The 11,858-nt window shown below is 41.9% G+C and overlaps 1 protein-coding gene across 4 annotated transcripts in view; it reads left to right on the forward strand.

The window, feature by feature from the left end:
* NRG1 (neuregulin 1) overlaps positions 1-11,270 on the forward strand; it is a 183,112-nt gene extending 171,842 nt beyond the window's left edge. For 3 of the 4 annotated variants that reach the window (XM_040541542.1, XM_040541538.1, XM_040541541.1), the window contains 3 exons: positions 799-929; positions 1,447-1,650; positions 6,150-11,270. In XM_040541542.1, the coding sequence (XP_040397476.1) occupies positions 799-929; positions 1,447-1,650; positions 6,150-6,801 (987 nt within the window). In that variant the 3' untranslated portion in view covers positions 6,802-11,270. The remainder of the gene's footprint in view (positions 1-798; positions 930-1,446; positions 1,651-6,149) is intronic. The other variant, XM_040541540.1, reaches the window with a different exon arrangement.
* The last annotated feature ends 588 nt before the right edge of the window (positions 11,271-11,858 follow it).

Consider the following 11,858-nt stretch of genomic DNA (forward strand, 5'->3'; position numbering starts at 1 on the left):
AATGGGAGCAGACAGCTACTCCCCACCCGATCTCTTACCCAAGCCTTTGCCTCTGCTAAGGCAACAGCAATGCTCCCACTGACATTGGTTAAGACACATTTTCAGAAGAGCTCAGCTTGTGCTATTTCCCCTCAAATAAACTAAATAATGAACAGCTGTTAAGAGACAGGAAACAAGTAGTCCACATTGAGTAGAATGGAGAGTCCTACCCGGAAAAACATCTCTGGTGATATCAGTGGGCTACAGATAAAAACTGTTCAGTAGTCTAGGCACTACAAAACTCCAGCCCCATCTCACAGGGCTTTGGGCCATTGGTACTGAATGTCCACTGGTACTATTTCCTGCCCAGATATTTATGGTGCGATGAAAAATTGCCACTGCTAATTAACTACTCCTGTCTTGTCCACTGGACAATATTTTTTTATTTATTTTTTTAATCTGTTATCAATGTGCTGGTTGCCTTTCCAGGTCTCTATCCTTGATGACTTCTCATTTCCTTCTTACATATGTAGGTTGATTATAGCCTGACTGGGATGCAGCCTTTTGCTTATTTCCTCATTTGTTTCCTTCAATCTTGAGTTTAGATGGGATATATACATGGAGGTGTACATGAATGTACTCAAAAGTGTAAGTGTTGTGTTTGCCCACATTTGAGTGACAAAGTTAACGCTTTGGTGCATAAAAAAAAAAATTAAAAAAAATTGTCTTTATGGGAAAAAATACGTTAATTACATCTGCAGATGTGCTGTAAACATGTTACATGGTTTGTAAACATGAGGTTTGTATGTTTTTTTTCAGCAGTACGTTTCAAAAAATGTAATCTCCAGTGAGCGTGTCATTGAGCGAGAAACAGAGACCTCGTTTTCCACGAGCCACTACACCTCAACAACACATCACTCCACAACAGTCACCCAGACGTCCAGCCACAGGTACTCAACTGGGAAGTAAAACAGCACCTGTAATATCCATTCTGCTGCCATTGCAAAACAGAAAAGATATGAGAGAGAGAGAGAGAAGTATATGCTCCCTTTGTAGTGTATTAGTTTTATGACTAATAATATTTAGTGTCATATCACCTAACTAATTAACTTTCCAGGAATTTACAAAGTGCTTATTGATTGAATGGCATTCCAACATTGTTAGAGTGAATTTCAGTATATGCAGATTGCTAAATCAGTGACTGGTCTTCTGTTTTAAAGATCAGTCTCCAGTCCTAGAGTATGGAAAGCCTTCCTTCTTCTTCCTTTTACCCAGACATGCAAAGTCATCTCAATGTGTGTGGATTCCTGTAATTCACAGAAATCTGCAGGCCCAGTTACCAGCCCTAAGGCGCTGCACACCCAAAGCTGCAGCAGAGTCCTTGCTTTCCCCCAGTTAAACTTCTCATCTGCATTTGCAATCAAAGCACCCTCTCACACTCTGCTCCCTTCTCCTTCTTTCCTGCAGCTGGAGTCACGGCCACACTGAAAGCATCCTCTCCGAAAGTCACTCGGTGCTTGTCAGTTCCTCTGTGGAGAACAGCAGGCACACCAGCCCGACGGGGCCACGGGGCCGCCTCAATGGCATTGGTGGGCCACGGGAAGGCAACAGCTTCCTCCGGCATGCAAGAGAGACCCCTGACTCCTACCGAGACTCTCCTCACAGTGAAAGGTACCACACACTACCTCATTTCTTCCAGCTGGCCAGGCCTGGTGATCCCAGAGGGTTTCCCTGCTTGGGACCACAGGAGGAAGCTCAGCAGTGCTGCTCATGTAGGGCATACCTCCCCTCATTTGTAAAGGTGGTGTACTTTAAAGTCTACAAAAAGCATCTTGCCTTCCTGCCTCTGCTGGATTTATTCCTAATAGATGCAGTTCACATTCGGATAAGCTCCACTGGAGTAATTTTTCAGGAATTTTCATCGTAGAGTAAAAGGGATCTCTGACTAATTATTGATTTTAAAACTGAGAGATTTTATCAGACACAAAAGACAGGGAGAAAGCAATGTATGGAGACAATGTATGGAGACAGGGAGAAATGCAGGAGGAGGGCAACAAGGACTCCTAAGACTATAGGAATTCAGCCACCACTTACTTTCTGGGGGATTCCAGGTACTAAACCCATTATCTCTTTTGAAAATTCCCCTTGACATCTTACTAAATAAAAGCAAAGAACACAAACTGCAAGCCAGAAGAAGGTAAGTCTTTATTGAATCAAGAGTAGTCAGAGGCAGAGTTAGCCAGGATTTTTCCAAAGAACTAACTTTTTTTTTTTTTTCCTCTGGAAGTCTCACTCATCAATACCTAAGGTCTGACTTGAAGTGAATGAGTTCTAAGAAAACTTTCACTGAAAAAGGCTTTTCAGCTTGAGGTTGGGATTTTATCTCAAGATCATGGCATTTTATCTCAAGATCATGGCATAGCCCCAGAGCAGAAAAAGAAAGACTGAGAAGAAACAAGGTATTTGAAGACAGCCTTGCTCCCAGAAATCAGAGGCCAAAAAGAAAGAAAACAAAGGGTTACTGGACCAATTCTCTGAGCACTGTGAAATCACAAGAGTTTTGATATCGTGGGACGTCCATGATGTCAAAAATGCAGCCAGGCAATCCACAAGGAGAGTGAGTTATATAGGAGACTTATTGTGGTTTCCAGAAAAATGAATGTGCAAGTACAGCAAAAGCCATTTCAGTGGTACTCCCTCTGCTACACAAAGACCAATTGTTTAGTGGCAGGACAGTGGACTACAGCTGAGGGCCCTCTGAACATGGTTTGTAGGACCACGAAGGACAGCGAACTGGCCCTCTTCTTTTAAAAATGTCCGTAATTTACCATGCAATTTAGTTTTCAAAATATGTGGTTCACATGAGATAAACAACCATGGCCCCAGTCCAGCAGAGCACTTACTCAAGATTAACTTTTAATTGTGTGAGTAGCCCTGTTGAAATCAGTGGTATTACTCATGCGGGGGAAGCTTGCCATGTGCTTTGCAGTATCAGGACCTACGACAGTAAATACAGCACTGTCCCCTGCCTGAGAACTGAGCTGGAAGCACTGCCACATGCCCATCAGCAGCGTGTAATAGAGCTTCAGATATATGGGCATCTGGGTGTGAGAAGCACAGATCATTCACACAGGCTTTATGTGCAGGTGCAGATGGCCTGGGACACACAAGAGCCACACCCTGATACAGCATGTTTTTAGGGAGAGAAGAAAAAGCATGTGCCCTTCCATTTCAATGACAAGAAAAGATGTTTTGTAAATGATTCGGTTTCTAGAATATTATGGCACAGGTGAAAAACAGCAACATTTCTGTGATAATTCACCATGCATTGATGGCTTAGCCTCTGCTCGAAATGACGGTGAATTTGGAATGCAGAAAATAGTTCCCCAGGCTTTAAATTAGGCCTCATCTACATTTAGCAAGCAGGAAATACATGGAAGATCATTTCTGAGAGATGGATTGTGGGTATGTGTGTGTATATAAGTGAGAAAATAAGAGTTATTTGCAACTAAAAATGATTCTGAAACATAAAGGAGAATGCAAGCTGACAAATTACTTCCTGAAGCAAAGCAATGTTGAATTAGCAAATCAAGTCTGTGCTCCATCCATCCTCCAGGTACCCAGCTCCCTTACAATTCTGGAATGAAATGGAACAGACATTAGCAGAGACTCTTTTGCATGGCCCTATCCCTCTGTTGCATCCCATGCCATAAAACCTGTTTATATGAGCAGAGGTCTCAATCCTAGGCATTTTACAAGGTCCTTAGCCATCTGACAGGAGAGAAACTCATAAAATATCATCTCTGCATGAGAGGTGAAGTTAGCAGCAAGTAACTAGTTAATTGGCTGGGTCTGTATACACTCTGATCTCCTTTCACCAAGCCAGCATGGATGGCCAAAAATCTGGATAAATCCATCACCTTTTAACCTTCCTTTCAGGAAAGGCTAGAGCTGCATGTGTTCAGTGCCTGCACCTCAGCTTGTGGACAGCAGCTTGTTAGCACTATCCCATTGTGCTGTGTGGGAATACACCAGAAACGTGTGAATGCATGACACACCAGCGTGAGTAATTTCACTCAGATGGAAGCATGCAAACAGTACATTGAACATGTTTAACTAACTTAGTACATTAAAAGAACCAGTTTAGCTAAACTCCATTGTGTCAACAAGACCTATGTCCAAAGCTGTACCAGAAGGCTTTAGAAAGGCTTCAGTTCCTCAGACACCACCTATGTTACAAAGCGAAAGGGATGAAAAGCTAGTGCAAGGAAAAATAAAGAATTATTTTGTACATTCAGTATGCAGACCTATTAACTTCCATTTGTTCTCACTTGCAACCACCTAGATTAATTCTTGTGCATAACTCCAATTTTTTTTTCTCCTGTTCCTCAGCTGATGTTAGTCATTTACCTCAATTGAAACCTATTTACCCTAGCTCACATCTGTTCAGGATCTGTGCTGGTTTCTCTTTTTTCCAATAACTGTTTTAAACAAGAGGCATACATGGAATTGAGTCATAGGTTGGATAAGGAAGTTGGATTCAGATTATTTTGATACTTTCAGACTCAAATAAATAAATCACTAATGAAAAAATAAATAAATTCATGAACCATAGCCATATAACTTGTCTCAATGGGTCTGTGTGAGAGATGTAGCTTAGAAAGATTTTAAGTTTGGATAGAGCTGAAATTCAAGAAAGTAAACTTAGGATAAGAAAAAAAGCAAAGCCAGATGATGCAAAATGTCATGTTGGGCACTGTGCCTTTGACCAGGAGGTTTCAAGCTGATCCTCATGAATCTGCGTGACCTCATAGCATCCCACAGAGCTCCACTGATCCAAACCAGCTGAGAGTCCTCTTCCTTTGAGACAAGCTCAGTAGCAACACCTGAGCTTCACTTTCAGAAGTCACCTTTGTTCACTCCCCATCCTACAGAAACTTTTGACAGAATAGGCGCAAATTTTGCAGAGCATTCATTAACACTAAGTCAGAATGTCCTCTCCATCAGCATTTGTTCCCTGGTGAAGACAGATAAAGCTTCGTGTTTAGGCTTATGAAGCGCTAGCCAGAGCCATCTGAGCTTGGGCCCAGTCAGAACAGGCAAGGAAGCACATGCTGATATGTAATAATGCCAAAAGTAAATAATAATAATTTTAATGCTGCAAAACCCAAAGGGAAAGTTGTAAGGATTACATTGCACTGAAACAAAAGCTGGCATTTAAAAAAAAAAAAAAAGTGTTTCAGATGTTTTATGTTCTTTCAAAACAGGAACAGGGTTGTAAGGTGGTAGCTGCAGTGTGGAGATGATTTAACAAGTGCTCAGACAAGTGCAGTGCTTATTGCAACTTGCTAGAGGAGGAATATATGGTTGCATTTGAAATGCTTGAAGCTCTATGCGCTGTAGTGTCAAGAGTCCACTCTGCAATAAATGTACCTCACTCCCATGCTGGATGCCTGGGCATGCCTCAGGCACTGCACTAAGCAGCCATGTTTGTTTGCAGATAAACCTATTGGGCAGAGTAGCTAGCTCACTGTGCATGGAGCAGCACAAAGCTGCAGGGACAGGGCTGCAAATCCTCCTCTGACTATCCCTAGCAATTGAAATTAACAGAATCTGGCTCTAGATTTCGTGCAGACTTTGCGTTCCTCCTTATCCTGAGGCAGTCCGGTTGCCAGAAGATGGTGAAGCCCCAGGAGAACTGTCCCTCAGTTCCCTTCCTTTCTTTCCTCCTATTTGTTTGCATGTACCCCAGACCCTGGCCAAATCCTGCCAGAAGTGCAGCAGCCGTTAGAGAAAATACTTGCAAATGCATTTTGTTTCTGGCAGGCCCCCAGTCTCTGAATCCCATCCCTGGCTTCATTCCAGGAAATTATTCTGGCAAATAATTTACAGCATCTCCATGGCTCTTCTGAGGCAAATAGACCTGGGGGCTTTGCTCTGCTCTTCCTGCTTTCAAACATTTTCCTCCAAAGTCCCAGAAGTCAGAGGTTTTACAGGCTTATATGCTATAGGACTAATAGCAACAAGAATGTCTGGTTGCTGAGGATGCACATGAGGATGCTGGGGATCTTAAGGGGCTCTCTGCCTTCTTCCCCACAGCCCACATGAGCAGCCGTGTTCACGTATCGCCAATTCTGTGTCTGCAAACTTCTCCCATCTCTTTTCATCAGGTATGTCTCAGCTATGACCACACCAGCTCGCATGTCACCTGTTGACTTCCACACTCCGACTTCTCCCAAGTCCCCCCCATCTGAAATGTCACCGCCGGTTTCCAGCTTGACCGTCTCCATCCCTTCGGTGGCGGTGAGTCCCTTTATGGAAGAAGAGAGACCGCTGCTCCTGGTGACTCCACCACGGCTGCGTGAGAAGTATGACAACCACCTTCAGCAGTTCAACTCCTTCCACCACAATCCTGTCCATGAGAGCAACAGTCTGCCACCAAGTCCTCTGAGGATAGTGGAGGATGAGGAGTACGAGACCACGCAGGAGTATGAACCAGCACAGGAGCCTCCAAAGAAACTCACCAACACCCGGCGGGTAAAAAGAACAAAGCCCAATGGCCATATTTCCAGCAGGGTGGAAGTGGACTCCGACACAAGCTCTGAGAGCACCAGCTCTGAGAGCGAAACAGAGGATGAAAGAATAGGTGAGGATACACCATTTCTGAGCATACAAAACCCCATGGCCACCAATATGGAGCCGGCCACTGCGTACCGGCTGGCTGAGAGCAGGACTAACCCAGCAAATCGCTTCTCCACACCAGAAGAGTTGCAAGCGAGGTTGTCTAGTGTAATAGCTAACCAAGACCCTATTGCTGTATAAGACATAAACAAAACACATAGATTCACATGTAAAACTTTATTTTATATAATGAAGTATTCCACCTTTAAATTAAACAATTTATTTTATTTTAGCAATTCCGCTGATAGAAAACAGGAGAGGAAAAAAAAACTTTTATAAATTAAATATACATATGTACAAATGTGTTATGTGCCATATGTAGCAATTTTTTACAGTATTTCAAAAATGGGGAAAGATATCAATGGTGCCTTTATGTTATGTTATGTTGAGAGCAAGTTTTGTACAGCTACAATGATTGCTGTCCCATAGTATTTTGCAAAATCTTCTAGCCCTCAGTTATCCTGGCTTTTTTGTGCACTGCATTATAATGACTGGATGTATGATTTGCAAGAATAGCAGAAGTCCCTCTGTTTGCTTGTTGTAGAATCCCCAGATCAAAAAAAGCCCTCTTATGGCACTCCCACCCTACTCACCTCACCAGAAAATGACAAAAACAAAAAAAAAAAAAAAGGAAAGAAAGAAAAAAAATCAACAAAAAAAGATATTTTCTTCTACAAGAAGTTTTATTTTCCTTTCTGTATATGAAATGAGTTTTGTCTGCTCTCTGCCAGCCAAAAGGTTTGCTTCATTGAGCACTGGGATAATAGTAGATCCAACAGCATGCTACTATTAATTACAGCAGGATAACAAACAAAACAAAACAAAAACAAAAAAAAAAAGAAAAACAAAAAAAAATGCATTAAGTAATGTTACTTATAGAAAGAAAGTAATACTGTGATTTTAAACCAAATATATTATTAATCAGAGGTCAGCTTGTAATCACTAGGAGCTGCCATTTCATTATTTTCCAGATACTAATTGTTCTAGTTATCCCTTAGAACATGGGTTTAGGTTAGCTGAAGCTTTGAACCCAGTATTCTATTTAAAAGTTAAAAAAAAAATAAAAAAAAGAAAAGAGAAAAAAAAAAAAGATTTATATTAGTTTAAGTTAATGGGGCAAATATTATAGCAGATATCTGTAACCAAGCAAGGAAGAGATCTAGCTGGAAAACAAATGCCACTAATAAAAGTGCAATCAGTTTTCACCTCTATTTTTTAATGTTGATTTTTAAGAGATGGTTTATTCTTTTTTCCCCTCAGTTTTCTCCTGTTTCTTCCCCTACTCAAAAAGATCCCTGACAAGCTTCTAGCAATACCTTGTTAGCATTGCTTTTGGAGTAAGGGTTATTCTTGGACACAGAAATGACTTTCAGGGAAGAATTTATCTGCTGAATAGTTAAAAAGGATAGGCAGTAGGAAGGACATAGCAAAAGTACGGAATTCATTTCTAGTCACCTTTACTGACTCCATTATTTGGGGTGGAGGAGGCCAGGCTGATGCAAAGGCCATTTATGAAGGCAAGCACACCATGTGGGTTACAGCCGTACTGTGCGTGGCTATTTGATATGAATGTTTATGTAGCCACTGATGGCCTTGAAGTCTTTGACTAGTAATGAATAAGGGTGTTGTCGGTGCTGGAGCTGTTGCATCCATTCAGACAGAAGCAAATGGCCTCTTTTGCACTGAATTCCTAACAGTTTAGTCAGGGTCACTCTGCCTCTTCTCTTCTTTTCATTTTTGTTGTGTTCAGTTGGCACAGCATAGACTCAGGATTGATGTGGAAAACAAATGTTTTTCCTAGACTCCGGGGATTCTGAAAATGAGAACATATGTTCTACAGGTATTACTGGACTCTAAATAAGAGCCATGTCAAGAGAACAAGAATTTCAGCCAAACTACACTCATCCTTTGGGCCACGTCCTGGTCCCAGTTAAATGAAGAGAAATAAGTCAAGGAAATTTTGTGAGATGTAAACCCAAGGAACTAAAGTCCTGACTCAGTAAATTGTTCAAGCATATGCTTATGCTAATCCCAGCAAAAGTTATCTTCAGCATGTGCTAGACTCCCATTGACGCATCCAGTGTATGCATAAAGTTAAGCATGTGTTTAAGAGTTTTGCTGAACAAGATGTCCTATTGATTTGAGACCTGAAAGCAAAGTTTAGTAAATGAAGCTATTTATCAGGAGGATGAAAATTAATGAGTTTCTCACTGTATAGATCAAGCACGTCACATTAGTAAGAATTTGGAGGAGTCTAACTGACCACCAGATTCAGCAGAAAAAGAACAAAAAAAACCTTAGAATAGGAAGAAAATGATGACAAAGTTGGATGCTAGGATGCTGGTGGTGGAAGCAAAAGACCAGGAAACTAGTACAGCTTTGGGCTACATGGTGACTGAAATAGCACTGCTTATTTGAGAAGTCTATGGGAGATGGCAAAGCTTGACAACTACAAACTGTCCAGACTCAAGACCCTTTTGCCATTTCTTCCCTAGCTGGCATGTACTTGAACACACTTTGCCTTTGCAGACCAAAACAAAAGCTCTGTTCAAATTCTACATACCATACACTCATTTTCATCCCTTTAGTCATGCCTATTTATCTGCAATCCCATGCAGCAGTACATCCACCTCCCCAGTAACTCTACAACTCAGTAGTACAGAGGGCCAGGTGAACTTTACTGATTGCAGACCACCAGTTTCCAAAAGTTTTGCACTGTTGAGTTTCCAGAGGCACTTGGAAATCTGTCCTTTCAGTAACATTTCTGATACTGCAAAGATCGTATGAGACAGACAAGACAGAAAAAGGAGGGCATAGAAGCAAGATACTTGCTCCCAAAATGCCCATCTTAGTGGCAGAAGAGAGATTATAATGCAGGGCTTTTGTAATCTCCTCCAGTATAGATCACATACAAGGCCAGCTCACATTCAGGTGTCTGTGATAGCCCAGACAGATTAATCAGGATGGAAAAGGATCTTGCCTTGAAGTGGAGTAAATTATTTGACTACCCAATAGGGCCAGTAGAAAAGGAAGGAGCAATTGCATGCCTGGGAGCTGTACATGTGAGATTTATTCAGTGTGAATCTAGGGGAAAGTGTCACACCTCTTCTGTTGCAGTGCCTCGAAGTCAAAGCGGTGTGCAGTCCCTGCTCCTCCCCCTGGTACATATAGTAGTGTGTCATAGAGTAAGCATGAAATTAGGCTGGGGACTTCACACGGACCTAAGAACAAGAAAATACAATTGGGGATATGGCTGCCTAAGCCCTTAGGTCTTTGGGGAGATCCCAGCCTTACAGCACAATTCATGCAGCAGTGAGTTACGGGAGTTGCCCTGGCTTGGCACTCACAGAAGTGGGAGCAGGACGCGGCCCCCTCCCCTCTGGACTTGTTTTTAGCATACTGTGAGGATGGTAGGCATCGTCCACGTCAGTCAAGTCCACACCCTGAAGTTAGCAAGTCTACATGGCCACAGGTTCTGCTGGCGGACTGCAGCCAGCTCCTGCTGGCCAAGGTGCTGGAGACTGCAGCAATGCAGAGCAGAGCCAGCAAGTGCCTACAGGAAAGGCCAGCTCCCCCCTTGGGGATGTTCGCTTCATCAACCTGGACCTCTGAGCTAGACAGTCCCAATGCCTTTGGGCCAAGTCGTTCAGATTGTCCTGGTTTCTTTTCATGTCATTTAACTTAAGCCGTGAGTTTTCCCTGTGTGTGTGTTTATATGCAGAAGTTCTCCAGGAAAAAAGGCTTCCTTCAGGGGTGTATAGCTGGAAGATGTTGTACACAACCTGGTACAGCCTGCCTGTTCAGCTGGTGTAGAACATTACAGCTCCACAGAAGTTCTCTTATAACAGAGAAAAGCCTACTCCCTCCTCTTGGCCCACATATTCCCTTCCTCACTTGAGCCACCCCAACACCCCCAGGTTTGAGAGATCAATCACTGCCTTTATCAGGGAACCAGGGAAGCTCAGTCCTCCAAAACAACACTGCATCTCCCTGCTTCTCTCACACACACTACAAGCAGTTACCTGAACATCCAGGATAGCAAACTTGTGTTCCTTCAAAGGACACATCTCAACCTGTTGGACACTTCCTGGCTCTGCAGTGTGGCTACATACCATCAGCTGGGACTTACTTCTAGTAAGAAACAAAAAAAAAGCACCTATGAAATGCTGCAGAGAAGGGCAGACAAAGAACATGGCCAATTATCATCATTTGTAATTCTCTATTCTATTGTAAATACATCTTGTACATACTTGGATGTTTTCATCATTTACTGTCTTTATGGATTATGTGTTAAATAAGACTCTCTTAGTTTATTGTGTAACACTGTAAATAACATAACGTCCTTTATTATTTATGCATAGGCATCTAACACGCGGAGAAAGTTATCCTCATATTATTTTAAGATATATGTCAAAAATATGTTGCATTTTTCTTTTTGCTTTGAAAAAAATTGTAATATATCCTCTTTTTCCCCTCTTTTCCTTTAAAGAAAAAAAAAAGAATGCTAATTTATTGTTCAGGAGAGAAAGGGGATGTAACTGAAAGGCAAACTGTTCAAAGAACATGCTATGGAAGCCACAAGCTACTGATAAACTAAAGAATTTATTATCCCAAATACAGCAATAAGTAATTGTTGATTTATTAAGGTTTTGTTATTCATTTTCAGTAAAAGAGGTGCTGGATTAAATTGCTTATGTGTTGTACTGACCCAGCTGCTCAGCAGACTGTGTCAGACCAGTAGTCACCATCTTTCTGGATCCAAATGTTATTGTAAAGGTCCCGTTTTGCCTAGCTCCAGGTTTGTTCCAGAGGCTTTATGCATTTCAAGCCACTGTTCCCTGAGTTTTCGAGATTGTTTGTGTGGAGGCCTCTGGCAGACATTCCTGTTCCTAGGTAAAACATTCGCAGTTTCATAAATTAGAATAATTAGATTTACCATGACCACTTTACCACCAAAATGCGGTGGCAGGGGAGGTAGGAGGATGGGGGGTGGAGGAGTTGCTGCATCTTGGGGCTGTGAGAGGCTGCTCTACAAATGTCACCTCACTGCTCAGTAACAGTCAAAAAAGCAAAATAGATGGCTAGGAATTATTAGAGGACATGATCATAACACAGTATAAATCCATGGTTAAATATAATAAGTGGTTCTGTTCTTCTTGTCTCAGAATAGAATTATTGGAATTCATTGGGAATGGTTT

The sequence above is a fragment of the Cygnus olor genome, chromosome Z (assembly GCF_009769625.2).
Source record: "Cygnus olor isolate bCygOlo1 chromosome Z, bCygOlo1.pri.v2, whole genome shotgun sequence".
In the NCBI taxonomy this organism is placed as follows: Eukaryota; Metazoa; Chordata; class Aves; order Anseriformes; family Anatidae; genus Cygnus; species Cygnus olor.